The sequence below is a fragment of the Zophobas morio genome, unplaced genomic scaffold (genome assembly GCF_036711695.1).
Source record: "Zophobas morio isolate AGI-343-1 ecotype UQ-CSIRO unplaced genomic scaffold, CSIRO_AGI_Zmor_V1 ptg001075l, whole genome shotgun sequence".
In the NCBI taxonomy this organism is placed as follows: Eukaryota; Metazoa; Arthropoda; class Insecta; order Coleoptera; family Tenebrionidae; genus Zophobas; species Zophobas morio.
In genome coordinates, this window is record NW_026973175.1 from 15,008 (window position 1) to 36,336 (window position 21,329).

At 35.2% G+C, this 21,329-nt stretch overlaps 3 protein-coding genes and 2 long non-coding RNA genes across 5 annotated transcripts; all 5 read left to right on the top strand.

Moving 5' to 3' along the window:
- The first annotated feature begins 9,658 nt into the window (after positions 1 to 9,658).
- LOC135122301 (lysine-specific histone demethylase 1A-like) lies at positions 9,659 to 12,721 on the top strand. Its single transcript, XM_064046499.1, has 14 exons — positions 9,659 to 9,814; positions 9,875 to 9,924; positions 9,991 to 10,048; positions 10,105 to 10,256; positions 10,322 to 10,489; positions 10,604 to 10,760; positions 10,816 to 10,871; positions 10,953 to 11,075; positions 11,330 to 11,383; positions 11,557 to 11,644; positions 11,744 to 11,829; positions 12,284 to 12,382; positions 12,436 to 12,481; positions 12,602 to 12,721. Exons 1-14 carry the CDS (start codon positions 9,682 to 9,684, stop codon positions 12,673 to 12,675), a joined length of 1,344 nt encoding a protein of 447 aa, XP_063902569.1. The 5' UTR covers positions 9,659 to 9,681; the 3' UTR covers positions 12,676 to 12,721.
- Positions 12,721 to 14,101, top strand: LOC135122302 (uncharacterized). Its single transcript, XM_064046500.1, has 6 exons — positions 12,721 to 13,102; positions 13,157 to 13,336; positions 13,483 to 13,597; positions 13,681 to 13,734; positions 13,818 to 13,856; positions 13,915 to 14,101. Exons 1-6 carry the CDS (start codon positions 13,076 to 13,078, stop codon positions 14,049 to 14,051), a joined length of 552 nt encoding a protein of 183 aa, XP_063902570.1. The 5' UTR covers positions 12,721 to 13,075; the 3' UTR covers positions 14,052 to 14,101.
- Positions 14,102 to 14,794: 693 nt separating this feature from the next.
- Positions 14,795 to 15,419, top strand: LOC135122306 (uncharacterized). The gene is made up of 3 exons (XR_010279327.1): positions 14,795 to 14,871; positions 15,175 to 15,268; positions 15,347 to 15,419. It is a non-coding gene; the product is annotated as an uncharacterized LOC135122306 (long non-coding RNA).
- Positions 15,420 to 15,520: 101 nt separating this feature from the next.
- Positions 15,521 to 16,548, top strand: LOC135122305 (uncharacterized). The gene is made up of 4 exons (XR_010279326.1): positions 15,521 to 15,537; positions 15,609 to 15,706; positions 15,972 to 16,051; positions 16,106 to 16,548. It is a non-coding gene; the product is annotated as an uncharacterized LOC135122305 (long non-coding RNA).
- Positions 16,549 to 16,859: 311 nt separating this feature from the next.
- On the top strand, positions 16,860 to 18,927 carry LOC135122308 (folylpolyglutamate synthase, mitochondrial-like; the record flags this gene model as incomplete). The annotated part of the gene is made up of 8 exons (XM_064046504.1): positions 16,860 to 16,878; positions 17,159 to 17,229; positions 17,403 to 17,480; positions 17,648 to 17,699; positions 17,890 to 17,973; positions 18,327 to 18,569; positions 18,628 to 18,739; positions 18,794 to 18,927. Coding segments are annotated over exons 1-8 (793 nt in total), but the record flags the coding sequence as incomplete, so codon positions are not given.
- Between the last annotated feature and the right edge of the window lie 2,402 nt (positions 18,928 to 21,329).

The following is a 21,329-nucleotide window of genomic DNA, read 5'->3' on the forward strand; positions in this document are numbered from 1 at the left end:
AAAATAATCCGACAGTACTTTTTAAGTTATTCTCCCGAAAAATAATTGTAATCTAAGTAGTCATAACCTTTATAAAAGGTTGTAGTCCCTAAGATCCGGTAGGACCAATTTTTCCTGCGCGCGGTAAAGTGGATCATCTCGTCAAATTAATTTTATATTACCTTTTTTTATCCAATTATAAAATACTAAAACAATATTTTAAATTTTTTATTTATAAAAATAAATGCAAGCTAAAAATTTTTTTAATAAAAAAGGCTAGAAGTTTACTTTTTACAATCTTGGCCCCCCAACTTTTTTTTGGTTTATGCTACATTATTAAAGCACGCCCTGCTACGCTACTAAACTCAAGGAGAGTGGTCGTATGTTGCTCGTTATACCTAAAGTAAGACCTCCAACAAAATCCTAAAAGCTTCTTAGAAAGTAGTATATAAATACAAATAAATAACGTTTGATAATCTCTACAATGTAAAGCTTAACAAAAATATAAATTGGGTTAATCCCCTCTTCTGCAAGGGTTGGAACACGAGTGCCCATCAGTGTACGCACTTTAGAGAGCTAAAATGACTGTCCGAAGAACTGAAAAAGGGGAAAATATCGGGCTCGGATTGCCATACTACCCAGTGTGGTGGAAAACCGTTAAACCGCTAAAAACCAGCGCCGACAGAGGCGGCCTTAGGCGCAAGACCCGAGTTCCCGTGGAGACACCAGTCAGTACCACTGCTAGCCAGGCCTCCCCGACTATGAGCCCCTCACCAGAAAGGGAGGGGCCCTCTAACATATTATATAAATAACTATAAAATATAAAGAATGTATATGTATAAAGGTAACGATAGAAAATAGTCTACTTCGCCAATCGACTAGAAGATCAGTGTAGAAGCACTAAGGGATTTCCTGAATAACAAGAGCATATTACGCTTCTAAACTGTAAACTGCCTTTTACGCTTCAATTTAGGATTAGCCACTTCCTGGAACTGGGATCTAACCGAGAAATAATTTCAATTTTAAAAAAATTTGTATTTGGTCCATGGTAACCGTTGTGCTGTGTCATGTAAATTAGTTATAGTTGGGTTGTTATATTCGCATAATGGGACTCTGTCAAAATGACACTACTTACAATCATTTTATAATAAATGGTTTACTCACCAAACATTTAGAAAGGATATCCGCTAACATTTCAGTTGTTGAACATTATTCTAGTTTAATAACCATTTTTCTCAATTTTATCTCTAATAAACTGATATCCAATATCTATATGGCGTGAAGTTATAGTGCCACATCTGTTAGGAACCAGGTGAATCAAAGGTTGATCATCTACCTTAATCATCAAGGTGTACTCAATTATAAACCCAAGTTCACCTGAAATAGTTTTGATCCATACAACATATTTAACAGTGGCGACTAACGAGATATACCAAGCTTCCGCTGAAGATGTCGCAATAATTTCTTGTGTTTAGATTCGCAGACCACGGGAAGATTATAAATTTTTTAAGTATAAAAATTCTGGACTAGATTGTCGATCGTGTCCAGACCCATAAATCGCATCGGAATAAATATCAACCATGAGTTTATCCCCCTCTATAGCGTTAAGGCGAAAATTTATTCTCGAATTTAGTTATTTTATTATTGATTTTGCTACCTTTCATTACTTCTCACCTAGGTATTCATGGGTATTGAGAGTTTGTTGATGACTGTTTGAATATCGGATCTCGTACAGCACGCTGGAAACTGTAAGGACCTATTAGTTCCTGATAAGGGCAGTCAAAGGTAACGTTCTCCTTGAGGTCAACATGCTCATCGTTTAGTGGATATTTTTGGGTTTTGCAATCTTCCATCTCATTGTCAATTAAAAATCTTTTTTTTTGATATAATATATTTGGTCTACTCGAAAACACTGGGAGAGCATTTTTAAAATACATTTCAGTCCATGAGCTTGTGGAAACTTCCTTTAAAATCAGTATCCAACGAACCTTCTGTATGTTACTAAAAAAAAAAACGTTAAAATCGACAACACAGTAAGCATAATTGCTTTAAATTTTACGCTTACGTTTACAAATACTTATGGTTCTGACTTCAATTTTCTTTGGCTTTCGACACAAAATTTCTAAATCAAAGCAATCCTGCTTGTTTTGTGCCATACAGTGCCTTTTGCAATTGTAAGCAGCATCTCTCGCTTTGACTCTGAGTGGTTAGGAGTCGAGGGCTTCGATCAAAATTCCGTTGTAACCCACTCTATTAGAATTTTTAAAAGCGAGGTTAAATACGAGAAGCCAACAAAAACTAAAAAAGAGAATCGCATCGGTGGGAATCGAATCCACCAGCTTGAGTATGGGCGTCAAAGCTCTTAACCGCTGAGCTACGTCGGTAACTCTTGAGCCCGGTATGACGGTTTTACTTATTTAACCTGTTAGACTCGATTATATAATTTCTGGATTTAACGACTATTCGAGAAGCTAAATCATAGATCTTTATGCACCCGCCTCAGGAGTCTAAAGTGGGTCTAAGCAAAATTCCTTCTTTTGAATTCGGGGTCATTTACCAGCTTGTTTTCATCTATAGTAAGCAAGTGAACCGAAGGTATCAAGGTTATCAATTTCGCTTTCATTTTTCCCAACTTCCTGAAAAACGTTAATAATGAACGCTGCGTAGCTTCGGTCATCTCTTAAAGTATGCCTTTATAGCGTTCAGTAAGAGGATTGTGAAATCGTACGCTCGTAGCATATGTCTATAAATAGGATATATTAAACTCAGCTCCGCTTCCCGAGTGTATACTCAACTTCGTACCCGTAGTAAAATGTTTTGTCTAAAAAAAATTAGAGAATTATATGGGAAGCTTACCTTCGGAGTAAGTGGGCATAGACCAATGAACTTTGTGCTTTTGCCAACAATTGTTAATCCATAAACTGTCCCCTAAAGATTTTGGCCTAGGTTGGTGAAGGTCCAAATCTAATGAATCCAGGACTTAAAGAAATCATAGGGTCGGTTTTTTGTTCTTTTCACAGGTTTTTTTAATAAGTTCATATCGGCGCTTACATCACAGTGCAGGCTTTCAAAGGCAATACTCAAGTTATAGTTATTTGTCGATTTAATATAACCCAAAATATCATGCCATTCGTGTAGTGATCTCATAGCATGATTCGCGTTTAAAATAATAACAACAACTAATGTCTATGTTAGCCGTCAAAAAAGGGGTCAAAGCTTTGTCCTCTCTTGGGGATAATAAAACGCATGCTCCTTCAGAGTCTAAAACTACGACATTATCCCTATCACTTATTAAGCCAACACTGACCTAATTTTCCGAAACTTCCGGTATGTGCAGTACATTTCCATTTAAGTAAAAGCCAGTACCCTGAACTTCTAGTGACCCATTTATCTCTAAGGTTTAATATACTTTTTTTTTATTGTTGAAAACGTAGAAGCTGGCCCCAAAGCAAAATTCGCTCCGATCACTAGACATCGAGTGTTCAGGTTTGGTGTCTATTTCCCTATCTTGGTAATAAACTGACTCGATACCTCATTTATAAGTACTTTCAAACTCTTGTTTTCTTTTTTTTCCAACTTTCTTAAAGTTGTGACTATTTCTTTAACAATAGTTGCAGACCTTTTCACTATGATTGGGTTTACCACACGCGGCTTACATGAATTAGCCTTCTGATTTGATTCTTGTTAAGAAATTTTTTTTTCAGTGTAATGGAAAGCTTATTCATACTTAGTGCTGTCCCGGCTGTATTTGCTTGGGATACATTGTAATCGCAGCCTCAACTACGTCAGATAGATTCAGTCTGTCAGTTAAATAATTTCTGTTTAATATAACGGCCCGCTTATGAAAGTGAAGAGGGGGGAGTGCAAATAAATTTATTTTCCTTAGAGGAAAGGTATTTATACCTTCTAAGAAGTAATACAAAACTTACAAATTGTGGGACAGACATAGAAACACGTGGTTGACACATTCACTACCCCGTTCGGTACCCAACCAGGCAGACAGGAGGTCCGAGCACGTGATTTATCAGTTAACAGTAACAGCTTATAATTGGTCCAAACCTCCTCAAAAGGAAGGGCAAGGAACCTTGTGAGTTTCATTCCGTCATTTATTTGCCTCGCAGTCTTGGTGCTCTCTCCGCGTGCACAACCAAACTAATATCTATTAAGGAGCTAATATCTTGATTGTTGCTTTTTTGTTTTTTCTAATACTGGTCAATGCTTCTTCTAAGGGAAGAAGCATTCCTTCCGTATCACATTTAACTTGTTGGAACAAGGCAGCCCACCACGCATATGAGTTCAACTTAGCTTTAATTTAGTGGTTTCTACGGTCTCTTTCCTGGCTATATCCACCAAAGTGGGGTCAATGGTTGAGGTAATTACTTGCCATGCAGAGTAAAATTTTTTTTTCCTATCATCGCGCTCTATATCAGTGATAGCCTCAATAGCGCGAATATGGATACTCCAGTCGGACCCATTAGGCTCAACCTTTAAAGGTTTAATGTATGAAGTTCCCAGTCGAGAGCTTGACTGTTAACCTGTTAAAATATATGCTTGTAGGGAAATAAAAAGTATCTATTTATTACAAATTATAAGATATAAAGAAGATAAATACATAAAGATCAAGATAGAAATAGTCACTTCACCAATCGACTAGCAGATAGACGCAGACGCACAAAGGGATCCTATGACTACCAAGAACTTATGGTTTTTTTATTATTAATGAATTGTGCAGATGCTCGATAATATCGAGCGCAGGACTGCATAATCTCGCAAATAATTTATATTGGATTAGATCGTACTCACTTTCGGCACGTCATCTCAAAATAAACTTTCTACATGCGTTAAAGGTATAACAAAACTGTAGCTGTGCGCTTAAAGCGTATTCCGGGGCCTTCGAAGCGTGAGCCTTTCCAGGGTTTGTATGTAAATTCTTGGATCCACTGGTGGTTTGGAGGGCTACTAAAAGGTACAAAGGAAACTGAAGTGGCATTTCGGAAAAAGACTTTAAGTCGTTCCAAACCTAGGTTGTCATGTAACGCACATTCCGCACGAAATAAGGCGCGCCGGTCATTAGGCGCAGGAGCCTGTTTTCCTGCGAGTGGATACATGCATCCATCGATCGGTTTATTATATGTTCAAGCAACAGATGCGTAGACCATAATAGGGCGCACGCATACTTTATAAAAGCGTGGTTTATTGCGCAGGGACATTGTAACAAGTAAAGAACAACGATGCTGCTGCTTTGAACCTCTCAAAAAAATTAAGAATAATCCCGAATATTGTAAAAAATTAAAAGACTATAAATATGTAAGAAATCCCCGGAAAATAAAGTCAGTCTTACAGGCTTTCTCCTACTTTTCTTCTCTTTTCGTCACATAGTGCTTTTGATACACAGCTGCGGTGCGTGAATGGCTGCTTTGGCCTTAGTTGTAACGAACACTACGTATTGCCTCCAAGTTAACTGCTTATCGATGACGACGCCCAAATATTCGATCTGAGAGCCCCATGGAATCTTAACACGTGAGGGTTAGAGGCGGGGGTAGCGTGATGAATCTTCTTGAGACGAGGGTTGCTTTGCTCTTCGTTTCATTGATGTTTACCCTCCATTGCTGATCATTTGGAAGATACCTCCAAATAAATCTGGGTGTTGCCGTAAGGAGGGTCTCATTGAGGATGCGGAAACTGCAGTGTCATCTGCATAGATTGTAATGCGGACGTGAGGATTCGCAGGAGTTAAAATATCTCGCAGGTATAGCGCGAAGAGTAGGGGCGAGAGCAGAGAGCTTTGCGGGAGAGCAGCTGTTCAGTTAACGGTATGGCGACAGCGCAGCCCCAACTGTCACTCGAAAGGTGCGCGCTCGTAGAAACGACGCAAGTATGCCGTAGAGGACTAACAGAGTATCTAAATGCGTAGTTTGCGTAGGAGACTTTCGTGCCATACGCGGTCAAAGGCCTTTTTAAATCGAGAAAAGACGCCCGTGGATTTCTTAATATTGAGGTCCCCAGTTGTCTGCTCAACAAAAGCGCAAAAGTTGTTGTGTCGTCGAGTGACTTCTCTAATTTGGAATTCTGGAAGCGCTTTGTGTTTTTCTACAAACTCCTTCAATCTGTGCAGTAGAGCTAGCTCCACGGTTCTGCCCACCGCTGAAAGAAGGCTAATGAGGCGATAGTTGCTGGGCCGTTGTAGCTTGCGGAGTCCTAGGTAGCATCACAACAGTGACCGTTTTCCATCGCGTTGGAAAGGAGCCAAGGGACATTGCAGAAGTTGCAATGCGGGAGAGACGGTTACTCGCCACCCACTGCAGCTTTTTTAGAATTTCGTTAGTAATACCATCGGGGCCGAGTGCTTTCCGTCTTAAAAGAGGAGAAACCATACCAGAGATTTCATCAGGTGAGCTTAGTTGAATAAGTCCGTCTAAAACAATCGGGGTGTCTTGCCTTCGTTCCGCAAAGATTGCCGAAGTTGGAGATACGAACTTTGCAGCTAGTCGGCAGGCAAAGAGGTTCGCCTTGTTTTCGTCATTTACCGCCACTATCATGCCATTATTAAGTGGCGGGGGTGGTGTGTGGCCACGGTTTCTATTACATTTGACGAAGAACCAAAAAGATGGGTGTCCTCCCCCGGCCACTACGAGCACATCGTGCAGTTTCGCCTCCCAGCGGTTATTGAGAAAGGCGGTTAGTTCCTCTCCAATGTGTAGGTGAAACGGTTTAGAATTAGTTTGCCATCGAGAATTTTGCGTAGCAGCGGTCGGACGTATTAACCGGAGATGTTAACGAAATAAGGCTCCTCAAATTCGGTAGACGGTCAGAGCGATACGCGACTTCGCGGCTGTTCGTCGCGGAAGCATGGACAACTGTCAGTACGCACTCAAAACTATCAACTGCGTCTTCTAATAAAAGGGAGCCGGAGAGGGAGATGGCGGGGGAATAGCGATGCTTCAACAGGAGTTGTAAATTTTGTCCAATCCGTGAATGACCGTGTCCAAAGGTTTGCTGTAGCCTTGCTTTCGCCTAGCTCCAATCAGACGGGCAGGTGGCCCGATGAGACTCATGCGCTCTGCGATTGATACGGACTGTTGAATGCCTTTAAAATGGCTATGTCGAGAACGTCTGAAGTGCCCGTTTTTGACGTGTGCGTCGAACGTTAAGATGCCAGCACGAATGTTGAATGGACTGCGCATTTCTCAAGAATTGTTAAGTTCGAATTTTTAACTCGATTGTTCCAAGCAACGTGTTTGCAGTTAAAGTCACAAAGAACGACGGGCAAGCCGCGTTGTAGCAGTTTTATCCAGATCACTTGTAAGAAGCGCAATGCCGGGAGGTTTATAGAAGTACAGCACGTCAGGCTGTCTCCTGTCAACCCAGTTGAGACAGACCCCCACAGTCTCCACGCCTTTTAGGTTTGGGGGTGCACTCGAGGTTTCACCGCACCAGAATAGCTACTCCACCGCCGCGTGTGTGAAGACGGCCAAGACGGTACTTTGTGTAGTTGCAAAGTACTAGACGATCGCCCGCTGTCAAGTGCGTCGCTTAATAACGCGACATCCACATCTTCACTCTGAAACAGCTGCAGCAGTTCATCCTTTCTGCAGCGCACCCCGTTGGCATTCCACTGCAAGAGTTTCAGGTGACGAAATAGACGGGTTTTAAAAACCATTTGCGGCGTCAGGTTGCTATACACTCGAAGAAATGTTTCAAGAGAAGTTGTGAGTGGAGCCATTATCTCGCCAAAAGGATTCGATGCAATAGGTCCTTATTGAGAGGATTACGGTACATGAGGGTTTTTCCTTATTATGGTTGCAAGAGATCATTGGCGTTACTGATTGCGTTTCCGTGGGTCATTGAACGTTTCGGGGGGCGTAAAAACGTTTTTAAGGTGTTTTAATATCCTCGGTAATGTGCAGTTTGGGCCTCGCCAGACCGCGGAACTGGCGGGCATTTCACGTAATTTCACGCATTGAATTGTTAAATAGTTTTTCCCACTCTTGACAAAGCGTGAGTGAGGGTATAGTTCTGTGCGATGTGGCCGAAGCGCTGGCAGTAATAACACTAACCCATGCGGTCACTCTTACGAAGTGGTTCAAATTTATTTGCAGATGACAGAATGTTTGAAATGCGTAGGCTGCGGGCCCCTTCCTTCTTCGGCAAATGTACAAGAACCAGTGGCAGTGGCCGCTTAATGGGGTCCTCGCCGTTTGAACGGGTTGTAGAACGTTATGCAATGCGGAGGGGTAAAAATACCAGAGCACGTAGCGCCGTTGTTAAGGTAGACCATAGGTAGGTCGGTGTAAAGGTCTCGGAGAACGATTTTGAAGGTTTTGTCCCCGGGTAACTGGTAGCAGTAGAGTTACCAAGAATGCTCCCGTAATAGTGCTACTATTCTGCTGGCACAGGTGGATGCCATCGCGGTGATCAAGGGTAGGAGGGGCCTTTACGCGCTGAGCGTTCAGTAATTCCACTAACGCAGACTACATTTCCTCGTCAACGAGAACGACTGGGGGGGAGGGGGGAGATATCACTGTTCGCGTCGGTGGTTCTTCCGGTGATTCACGTGTTTTGTCTGTTTCTATTCTGTCCAGTCATGGTGGGGAAATTGGTTGTTGTTCTGGCAGGTGGAGTGGAGGAGACTATTTTAAGTTTGTATCATTCTTACTAGTATACAACTATGAGTACTAATTTTTCTTTTTCTTATTTATATGACTGTTAGTATTATCATGGTTACTATTATGACTGCTGTTATTATTTTTTAAGAGTTTGCTACTATGATTATTACTTCTATCAATGAATTTATTATTATAAATACTCTTATTACCTACTTGAGGGTGATTCATGTGTAGTTCACTATCTACCAGAATGTCCTCTTTTAATAACCAGGTTTGTCTAGATGTAGCGCAGAAAAAGAATTAGTATTTGTAATAACTTTTGGTCCCTCTTTGGTGTTTTTCAGATTTTAAGAATTCTAATTCACTTCTCAAAGCCGCGTTGGCAGCCAACAAGTTAATTAAAATTTGTTGTGCAGTATTTGTGGGAGAAGAACCTAGTATAACCGTTCAAAAAGAAATTAATATAGGTATACAAAGTACCCCTATAAAAATAATAAGAATAAATATAAAAGGTATGCAGGTATATAGAGCTAATAAGTTAGGTACGCGTTGAGCAAAAAAAAAAAGAGTAATAAATATGTAAATATAAGTTGGACATTCAATGCAAGTCCGTAGTAAAAAGTAGAGGCGCACAGGCCACAGAAGAACGGCAATAAGATGAGCCAATTAAATCGTCAGAGTATTTTTTTTCCTAATGTTATTTCCTGATGGTTGAACGGGTCGTAAAAGAAAATACCGAATTTAAGAGTTCTCAACAGGGCAATAGCGCATACATTAGCTTTTAGCTTGAGTTAAAGCAATTTCATAAATATATTTTAAAAATAATTTTATCCCAAACCCCTATTATATGTTTAGAGTTCATTGCGCAGTCGGCGATAGCGCCGCCGGCCAAATTTCGCAGTTTACCTCATCTGTCAAACCCAGTCTAGAGGTCTTAACGATCTCCAGTGTATGAAACCTAATTTCGGCTTAAATACTTCTAATTTAACCCTAACAAATAATCGTAACCCTCAACTATAAAAATATCTTGAACTTTACAAAACTTCTGCAGGTCTGGCATTAACATGTTCGTATTTAGTAGTTTAGAGACATAAGAATGAAATATGAAAGAGTTTCTGATCCCTTAGCCTTGTTACATGCACGGGCTGCCTTTAATAATATTTATTATATAAAATACAAGCAACATAAAAAAACCCGGAACGAACCAATATTAGGTGGCAGGCCTGTGGGTGAGTACTTATTGCATAATATACTACAGGAGTAATTGTTTTTCTTTATAAATAAAAAAGATATGTTTTTGGTTTTCGACCTTATTAACCATTATGGCGGTATTGAAAAGGTAACTAACACTTTCAAAGTTGTGTAAACTATAGTTACCGTGACCTTTATATAAAATCTTTTTAAGGTGTACAATTCTCGCTCCTTCGGAATTATATCCAAATTTATCAGGCTTTCTCCCACAGGTTAACTTTATCACAATTTGGTTAAAAGTAGTGCCATTGTTTAAAAATATTATTAGCCACAAGTGCAGGCCATTCTTTGAATCGTATATATCGCTTCTATTTGTCTCCCATTGAGCGTGACCTACTTGAGGCTCTAAGCCAAGTTTACCTCAACTTTAAAAATTTAAAGTTTTCAAGGACCAGAGTTTCGAAGGCAGAGAATTCTACTGTACAACACCATCTGTTTTAATAAATTATTAATACATGTCAAGTACAATTTAAATATAAACCAAGCTTACTGAAGTAGAAGCGGCCGTGGTGGAAGCTCGCTTGCCAGTTTATGATATGGAGGATACAGAAATACTGCAACCGTATTTTTACAAATACCATAAAGATCACACGGATCTTTATTTAGACGTCAGAAACCACCTCATTAGACTTTGGTATCACAATGTTGCCTCGGTTCGTCCTTTTAAAATTAGTATTATTATTTTTTTAATACATAATTACTAATAAGTATATAGATTTATAAATATTTTTATGAATTTTTTCTGTTTTTAAATTCTTACTATTAAGCGTTTGGAATGGAATGATGTAAAGAGGGGAATACCCGTTGTTTTCAGAGATCTCGCTTCCAAAGTTTTTGAATTTTTAGAAATTGAAGGTTTCATAAACTTTGGTGTCCTTCCCCTAAGAAGAAATGTTATATCGGTTCCTAGAAGCAGTCTCCGTAGTACGCTACATCAATATTATCATAATTTATAATAATTTTTTACTCTTTTTCTAAGAAAAAAAAGTTATTGTGGTGGGCGCAGGGATTTCCGGTTTAGTAGCCAGCAGGCATGTACGTTACTATTTTTTTTTTAAAGTAATTTTAATCTTTAAGTGGACTTTTTAATAACTTTACATAAAAATTGATGTAAAGCTTCAAACTTTTGGTTTTGAAGTACTTTTATTGGAGGGCGCCTCGAAAATTGGAGGTAGAGTTGAGTCTTCATGTGAAATCTTCGGGGCTCCTGTTGATCTTGGCACGATGCTCATAACTGGAGTAATAGCGTTGAATACTCTTAAATTACTTCTTTGAATAGTGTGTGATTTTCCTTTATTTCTATTTTAAATTAAGTACTTAGATTTTATTAGTGACAAGTTTATTTATTTGTAAAACTGCTTAACCGTTTATAGTTATAGTTATGAATGTTATACATTACTATAAAGATCTTTGAAACTTTTGCAATAAAGAAATAAACTTTTTTACTTTTAACTCGCTGCTGTTTACTTGTATGCTTTTATACAATTCATTAGTTAGAACAAAATCCGATGGCCGTTCTTTGCAAACAACTTAATATACCACTTCAGGTTTTTTTTTTTTTGAAAAGTTTTTAGGTCATAATGTATGAAACGTAACGAATCTTTAGTTTTTCTTTGCTTTGCTATTACTTCATTTTTAGATCTTTTGAAATTGTATATATTCCTTTTCAACCTTTTTGAATATGATTTCTGTATCTTTTTTAATATTGTATCTTATGGAGGTTCTACGCGTGACCTGCCCGCTCTTTGATGTGAACGGAAATTTGGTTAGTTCTTCTGAAGATGAAGCTGCAGAGGATCTTTTTAACGGTCTGTTTGCTTTAATAGAATCTAATAGAGTTAGAACACATTAAAGTTATTTTTTAACTTTTTAATTATATTAATTAAAATGTTTTTTTATCTATTTAGAAGTACTTGAGAGGAGTGGAAAAGAGAAAAGTAAAAGCACGCGCCCTGATAAATCCCTTCAGGCATCCGTCGAGGAAATCTTGGCGGTACTCCAAATCTATTAACAAAAAAACTTCCGACTAGTAGTTTGACCGTATTCAAAAGCACCACACACGCGTTTGTAAACTTTGCTAATCCAAAAACTCCTTCACAAAGTGGTGGTCCCCTAAAAAAAAACTTAAATTTTTTGTATTTGTAGAAAGCCCCTTTATTTTTAGTAGTGGAAAGCTCTTTAAATAGTTATCTTTTAGTTATTTTTTTTAAATTAATTTCACGTGTAAAGCAATTTTTAATGAATAATAAAATTAACGACTTGTAGTATTGCTCTTACTGGTAAAAGTTCGCCCTTCTAGTTAACAGGAACAAAATGGTTTTATAACAAAATTAATATTTTCTATGTATTTGTTTAACTTAAATAGTTATTGTAAATTTCTGTTTGTTCGGTCTTTTTTGCATTTTCTTTCAGTTCTTTAGTGATCTTTTGATATTAACAAAATTTAGGATAAAAATATATCACTATCGACGCGCGGGATCACCACTCGGCTGCTTTCCTGGCATATTGCTAATTTAGAATACGGTTGCGCTGCTCCGTTGAACCGCGTAATAACTGTTACTAGGAAGTAGATCTTTTTTTTTATAAATTTTAATGGGAGGTCTCCTGGAAACACTGGAACCAGGATGATCCTTTCGAATTTGAAGGTTTAAATAATTATATATATTTCTCTTGATTTTTGAAATATTGTTTCGTAGCTTTTTATGAATTGCTTTAAGTATTCTTCTAGAACTTGAAACATTTGAGTTTAATCTTTTATATTTTAGGCGAACATGTACTGGTGAAAAGTGGATTCAGTGCTATTGTCGAAGGGATCTTCATAACTTTTTTAAACCATTAATATTGGACTGATAAAAGTTTTTTTTTGTTTAACTCCTACAGGACTGGCAAAAGGTCTTCATATCCGAACCAACTCCGTTGTTACTAAAATTATTTCCAAGAGACTTGATAAGCTAAAAGCTGGCAGTAATAAAGCTATTAAGCCAGTAGATTACTCGACCATCAGAAAGAATAATAATAATAATAAAAGGGAATTAAATAAACATGATAACTACGAAAGTAACTTCCAAGCCGTGAGTGTTATTTTAGAAAGCGGCGAAACACTTTCTGCAGATTCTGTATTAGTTACAGTCTCTTTGGGAGTCCTGAAGAGCAAGCTTATAACGTTTGAGCCTCCTCTTCCTCAATGGAAGCAAGAAGCCATCGATCGTTTAGGCTTTGGTCAGTTGAATAAAGTCGTTATGCAATTTTCAAGTATATTTTGGGAAGTGCGTTATTTTTTTTAAGCCTAGAGTTTATAAATTGGTATTAAGTTACCGTAGGAAGATTACGACGTGTTTGGTCTTCTCCAAAAGGAGTTAAGCGAGCGTGGAGATTTCTATATGGTTTGGAATTGCGTGAAATGCTATGGATTACCGATCTTGATGGCCATCATCGCTGGTAGTAATGTAGCTTTATATGAAGAGATGGCGGACCACCTAGTAGTGGCAAAAGTTATGTTTGTAAGCACTAATATTTACTGCTGAAATTTTTGTTTATATAAGATAAAGAAAATTAATTTTTTATTTTGCAACTACTATAAATTATAATAACACATTTTTACAAAAAAATTTAATTTATAGAAATTAATGATTAATTAACTTCTAAGTTGTTAAGAAGATCCTATCCAGAAGCACCAGATCCTCTCTGCTATAAAATCACCCGCTGGGGTAAAAATAGATTAGTTCAAGGCGCCTATTCGTACATCCCCGTCGGATCCTCTGGTCCATTTCTTGCTTACTTTATATAATTGCATATGATTACTACTAAGGAGGGCTTTATAAATAATATAAAATTACTACTTTAGGAAAAGAATATGATTTATTAGCAGATTGTGTGGACGACATCATTTACTTTGCTGGTAAAGCCAACTTCCTCCGATGTATTATTTAAAAAATATGCATGACAGGTGATCTTGACTTTTTGTTTTTCTATACTGTTTAGGAGAACATACTTCAAAAAAATATTGCACTACTTGCGCCGGTAAATTTTTTTTCGTCTAATTTTATAAATATCACTTGTAATTTATTAATTCTTGTAGGCTCGTTTGTCAGCGGAATTAAAGCAGCGGCTGATATAATCCAGCGGCAGCAGTTTACACAATTTTTAAGGACTCATACGAACCATAGTACCAGCGACAGCAAAAATATGTCAAAGTGCAAAAGAAGAAAGCACTAGTAAAAACAAGTTTTTTATCAATATTGACCATCTACGGCATTTCTCCAAGCATAGCTAAGCGATATTTAGGGCTGCGAATAATAAAATTTTATAATAATAAATTATCTGATTATTTTGAGTTGTTTATTTATAGATTGTTATTTAATTCGGTGATGCTTTCTTAATGTTATAAATACTCCTTTAACTTTTATAGTTTACACTTCATAATGTCTTTGAGCTTGCTTTCTGTTTATCACTGTTGTAAAAGCCACTTTTGTTCCCCTAATAAGTAGGTAATGTTATGGTTTAGCGAATGATATCTTTTTGGCTACACCCACAATACTGATGTACTTTAAATTGTATATCGTTTTAGGCCAAAAAAAACTAATTACTTTAAAAGTATACTTTACAATAAAGTTATTATAATAAGATGTTTATAATGTTAATTCATAATTTTTTTATATGCTGCTTACAATTTGTTCGTTTATTGATTCAAAAGTTTAAAATACAAGTTTTGTTAAGACTCGGAGGTTTATCAGTGAGCATTTATATTCGTGAACATGAAGACGTTTATTCTTTAAGAAAAAAGGTTTTGTAAGCTACTACTGTTTGAAATTCCTTCGTTTATTTTTCTTTTCCTTCGTAGCGTTTCTTTCTTTTTCTATCTTCTTCAGATGCTCTTTATTAATACTTAGTTATAACAATCTTTTCAAACAAGTTTTATAATATGCTAGACCAACCAGCGATGTATGGTCTGGGTGGAGGTGTTTTTTGGTAGCGTCTCCTCTTTTTATTACTTTGTTATGGGTACACCATTATTAGTCTTTTCCACGAAGAAGAGGTAATACTATATTTTAATTTTTTTTCTTAAAGTTTTAATTAAACCCTTTATTATTAACCGTTAAACTATATTTGAATTGGTTGGAACTTTAATTTCTGTTTTAAGGAAAAGTAATATGAAAATATGAAAAATATAATATTTCTTTAATAATATTTTAATATTTATAAAAGTCTTAAGAAAAATTTCGATATTAGAATTTAATTAGAATTTATTAACATTTTTCTTCAAATATGGTGCTTCTGTTTATTATATTTGTACTCTGCTAAATGGAACTTATTTAGCCTCTTCATATTTAAAATATAGATTTTGTCTCTTAATTTCCCGTGTATTTCGAATTTCAATGACTCATTCATCTTATAGTTCTGAGGGCAAAAACGAAGACTTAATCGTTTATCAAGTATTCTGTTTTTCCTTTTTTGTCTTTTAGTTTATTTATCATAATATTAGTAGATTAATTAACTTTATACTAATGTAGTCGGCTGTAACACAACTCAATTCTTTGCAAACTAACTTTGCTGATTTAAGTGCCACTTGTAAAGATTTTAAAAAGTGTCTTTGAATTTATCCTTCTTTTATTTTATAATGTTATAGTAATTATGACTACTTTACAGACTAAGAAATTCACTAAAGCATATAGAAGATTGCCTGTGTGCTCTTAATGTTTCGGTTATATATATTTTTATTTTTATTTAGCCTTTTGTTGAGGGTTATGATATTTTTCATTTAAACAAGAACAGCTTAAAGATTTAAATAAGTTAAACGTTATTCACGTCGCTGGGACAAAAGGCAAAGGCTCAACTTGTGCTTTTGTGGAATCTATACTAAGAGAACTTGGGTATGTCTCTCTACATTTTTTTCTATTATATTTTTTTTATAAAAATGATTATTTCTATCATATTCAGAATAGTTTTATTTACCGATATTTTATTATAGTTGGACTGAAGGATAATAAAAATAACTTTATCATAATTTTTTTTTTTAAAGCTAATACTTTTTATTTATATATTTTACAAGTAGAAATTGATGTTAGAATAAATATTTGACGTCGTGTAGATTCTTCTGATATATTTAACTTATAATTTTATGTAATTAAAATTTAGTTTTGCTACCGGTCTTTATACTTCACCACATCTAGTAGAGGTGCGTGAACGTATCAAAGTTAACGGGAAAAGTCTATCACGTAAGGCCTACTATTGTCAAGATTAATTCACTAATATATTCTATTTTTTGGTAGGAGATGACTTTGCTTTCTGGTTTTGGAAATGCTTTAATCGTCTTAAGGAAAAGAAAGTTTAAAGCGAGTTGCACGGCATTATCAACTTTAGTATTGACTTTATTAGGTTTCGGCTCCCTCTTATTTTCGTTTTTTAACGGTGATGGCCTTCAAGATTTTTATAGAAGCCAAAGTAAAGCGCAGTTGTTTGAACTTTTTTTGATTTATTTTAGTATATATTGAGATCGACGTCGCAGTCGTTGAAGTTGGTATTGGCGGTGAATACGACGCAACAAACGTCATTCCGAACCCGATTGTCTGTGGAGTTACCCGTTTGGGTCTTGCGATTTATTTTAATTAGTATTATTTGTACCTCCTTTACTTCGATATTATTTCGCTTTGGTAAAGATTCTCAGGAAAAAGTTCAAGATTTTTATTTTTGCTTGAAGTTTATAATAAACTAACAGGAGAATGTTAACATATATGAACTTAATGTTTTTATACTTTTATATAACTTATTTATTAGTGTTTTGTTTTCGTTATGTAAAGAATATTAAACTTTTTTATAGGATATTATTATTAAAGCTTATAATATTTTTTATCAAAAAACTTAAAAGTTGCCGACAGCATTTCATAACCTCCACTTTATAACTACTTTATAAAAAACATTATTTATTACAATTCTACTTATGAATTTTTTTTTAAAGTCAACTTTTTCGAAGTCAAATCTTTTTTGCCCTATTGATATTTTTATCTGTTTCATAGCAAATCTTATATGCTTTACTACGCTATACGTAATTGATTTTAATTTTTAGAGAATTAATTAAGCTTTTGTTTAGAGTAAAAGTGAGTAATAGAACTCTATAATTGCTCGAAATTTATTTGCGAAGTATAAACAGTGCATCAATACATTTGTAAAAAGTTGCTTCTGCGTGTAGCACTTCCTTTTTTATAGATTATTATTTTATAAAGAACAGCACAAAACGCACTACTGCATAGTAGTATTATTACCTAACAAAATCTCACAAGTTGTTATATAAAGTCTGAGAATTTTTATTTAGAGAATTAACACAGGTTTGGACCATGTGACCGTTTTGGGCGATGATCTTTCTAGCATTGCCCGAGCAAAAGGGGGAATAATAAAGGTGACTAAATATTTACAAAAAGTTCGCAGAGGAATATATAAATCTATTCTTTTTGCTTCCTTTAAAATTTCCCGTTTGTTATTATTATTATTAGTTAAACTGTTTTTCAGTTTGTTTTTATACTAAGTTTCTAAATAATTGAAGATCATAAAGTTTATTAATTTTTTTAATAGGGCGGCGTTCCTTGCCTAACAGTGGAGCAGAAAGAAGAGGCGCTGGTGGTCTTGCACGAGTTGTCTCAACAGAAATTGGTTGCTTTTAGAAAAATTTATTTAACTTATAATTATGACTAAAATGTGCATTAATTTTGAACTTTTTGTATCGCTTTTGTATTTATTAGTTCGTTAAAATAATTTTTTATCATAATTTTACTCATTTCTCATATGTTTTCTAAAGCTTTTTATCTACTAAACTATAGGCTCCCCTTTTTAAGTCGGTCGATCCTTTATGTTTAAAGGAGTTCAATTTAGGTTTGATTGGTTATTTTGGTTAATAACATTTTGAGTAAGCTGTGAACTCTGATTAAAATTAATTCTTTATTAGCGTAGTACTGAAAAAATAAATAGTAGTATTATCTTTTAAGAAAGCTTTTATATAATAATACTCGAGCATCTATTTAAAAAAACTTGAATTTTTAAATGTTAAAGCTACTTTTCAAAGGGATTCTTGGTGACTACCAAAAGGAGAATGCCGCTTTGGCTTTATCATTGGTTGATGCTTGGCTCTCAGCAGACCCTCATAAAAGTTATTTTAGAGTTATTATTAAGAAACTTCTTGTGGGATTGAAAGTTTGTTGAGTGTACTACAATTGCATAAGAGCTTTGTAATTAGATAAACCTTAGGAATTTCTAGCTAAGACGGTAATACTAAGGTAAAGGGCTAATAAAAATTAAAAAGTCGAGAGGGAAAATATATAAAGCGTAGCAAAATTTTATCTAAAGTTATCTTTAAATTTGGGTGGCTGCATTTTTGTTATAGATTTATGGAGACTAACATTGTTAAATAGTGATGCACTTTTTTTTTGAAGCACCGAAATTTATTTTGTTAAACTAACTTATTAATAAATTATAAAGCATAACTAATTTTTCTATTATTAGCTAAAATATCAAATAACCATATCTGTAAGGGTGACTATCTTTGCTATAACGGCGTAATAAAAGATACTTTGGCTCAAGGAACTATAAAACTGTGGAAACTCACTAACATTGGTGTACTGCACGATCTCTGTAAAGCCCAACCGCCCCACCAAAGTGGTCTTCCCTGCCCTGGATGCCGTAGAGAGACTGAGATCTTTGTTTCAGCTAAGAAGGGGCTGGAGGGTTGTTACTGGCCCGGACGAAGTTCTCTGTCTTATGTATATACTCTCTAGTCGTAGTTCCATAACCATTCACCATATAGTGCAGCGGATTATTAGAAAGAGCGGCAAAGTTAAGTTTTTCTTAGACGGAGCACACACTCGGGAAAGTATAGATTTTTTCGCTCAGTGGATTGAGAAAAACTGGTCTGATGGGTTCGTTAATTTTTTAAAATAATTAAAATTTTATTAGCCTTGACTTGTTTACAGGAAAAATATTTTGGTTTTTTACTGCAGTCCTGAACGTAATTTCAATAACTTAGTTAGCTCTCTTTTGGATTTACACCTAAATAAAAAGTTTAATTATATCATATTCTGCTCCAACATTGTACATAATCATGCAGGTATATAAGTTAGAGAAATAAAAATATTACTTAACTAACTTATTTAGCAGATAACATTAATTTTACTGTCAACAAAAACTTGCAGGAAAAAATAATGTTAACATATAAAGAAATTTGGGAAAGTCTTTTAAAGAAAAATAAGCCGGGCGAGGGATTGTGGAAATTTAAAATTGTTTTAACGTTTTCTACCGTTGAATCTGCAGTAAAGTGGATTTATAAATTAAATAAAAAATCGAGTGAAGAGCTTTCTGTGTTTGTAACGGGTAGCTTGCATCTTGTGGGAAATTTTATTAAATTCCTTAAAGAAAAAATAGAATAATAAACTAAATTGAGTTGACTTATTTATAATAACTGCTTATACATATTTTTTTTGATATTTTAGCTAATGGTATTTAATTAAATACTGACGTGGAAGTATTTAAGCAGGCAAAACTAGATCTTATTGCACAAATTGGAATATCTCAACTTTGTTAAACAGATTTTATTGCAGTTTTCACTAGAATTAGAAGCATGAAAGTTTAAAAAAAAGCTTTCAAAAGGTTTGAGTAAACGAGTAAATTCATATTTACTCCCTTTGGTAAAAAGCACCCAGGGCACGCTCTTAACTATACCGATAAAATTATATTAACTTAGTTTAGTTAATTTTAATTGTTCCCGTGGTATTTCAAGTTTAGCATCTCTCCTAGTCTACATTAACTCCCTCTTTTGATTGCTAACCTATCTTTAAAAATTTTTTATCAACCTTTTTTATATTCACTTTTTTTTATTATAAGGCAAATATTTTTTATAAGCTGAATATTAACTTTATAACTTTCTCTACTCTTTTAATAATTATAAAAGGGCTACTTAATGATATTATGTGCTGATTGCCTGCCCGGAATTTTATAGTAGTGACCGATCTCGCTTAAATATTACTATCAGTTATTATAGTAAAGTTTTCTCTTTTTCATATAGTTTAATAGGTTAAAGTCTTATTAAAAGAGGAAATTCGGTTACAAAGTATTTGCTTGTTTATTCTTGGCTGGTTTTGAGCTTTCAGTACAGAAAAATTTTGATTAAAAATTAATTTGCGCTCAACTCGTTTCCCCGCGACAATTGGTTCGGCTCGCTAAAAATTTTACGGAAGCGGAACTTACATAGAAGCAATAATTTTATTTCCTTGCTTTATTCATTTTTTGTTAGATTCACTCTGTTCGATGGACTATGCCGTTGTAAAAAAAATTGTTAAGTAAATCTCTTCACTTTAAAATTTTATAATTTTCTGGATTATACTAGGGAAGTAAAAAAACTATTTTAAGGAGGCATTTATCTACTTTAAAATTTAAGCAATAATACAAGTGCAATATTTATAAATAAATTTTCTTGGCTTAGTTTATTTTGAGATGTGGTAGGAAACTACTTAAAAACACTATTTGGAGAAGTGTTCCCAAACACCAAGGCCTTAGCAACTGTGGTAACCGATAATCATTGCCGCCAACTTGATCTCACCTTCTAGCCCAACGTTTTTATTTAATATCGGCGCACTACGATCAGTACTCGGAGGAAATTTATACCGTTTAATCTCACCCCCCTTTACCAGCGTGTACATCCCTCAAAGAGTGAACTTGGCCGTCCTGAGGAAGTGAGTTAATGGAGACCCGAGGTTCCCTAGAGTACGGGCCCCAAAAGTGCAGGCCAGGCCTCTCCGGTTATTTGAATGTGGGATCCTTTCTGCCCCTATTACCAAAAAAAAAAGAAACTGACATTTATGATTTTGAGAACCTAAATTTGATTGTCTGTGTCAGCTTGGATTGATCGTAGCATTCTCGAGGGTAAAGCTACCCGCCTGGAATGCACAACGTATTGCGGGTATTTCATCTCCTCACAAGTTATTAGCCTGATTTAACTAACTGATCTATATAAGAAGAATTTTTTTTATTTAAACTTATCAGTCTATTTATTAAATTTTCCATATCATAATTTGATTTAAATATTAAGCAGTTACTAATCGTCAATATTTCACCTGAAAAGAAGCCCTGTAAGCCCTCGCTTGGACTTTAACAGGTTAATTACTTAAAGTGATCATACCGGGACTGAGAGTTAATGTAATAAATTAGCGGTTAAAAGCGTTGACTTGCAAATTTAAGGTCGTTAGTTTGATTCTCACTTCACAACTCTCAAACCCATTACGTCGGAGTTACACCTGTTAGACTTTAGACAAGAAGAACAGAGTCAATTTTATTAAAAGGTAAAAGGGGATGGAAAAGTGGTAAGAAGATAAAAATTACCAAAGGAAACTCGCTTTTGCATACTTATGTTGTCTCTATATATCGTTAGGTAAAAGCAAAAAATTAAATAAATACATTTATTAAACAAAGTTATTAATTTACTGGTTTTTCACTGAAACTATTTTGTTAAACCAC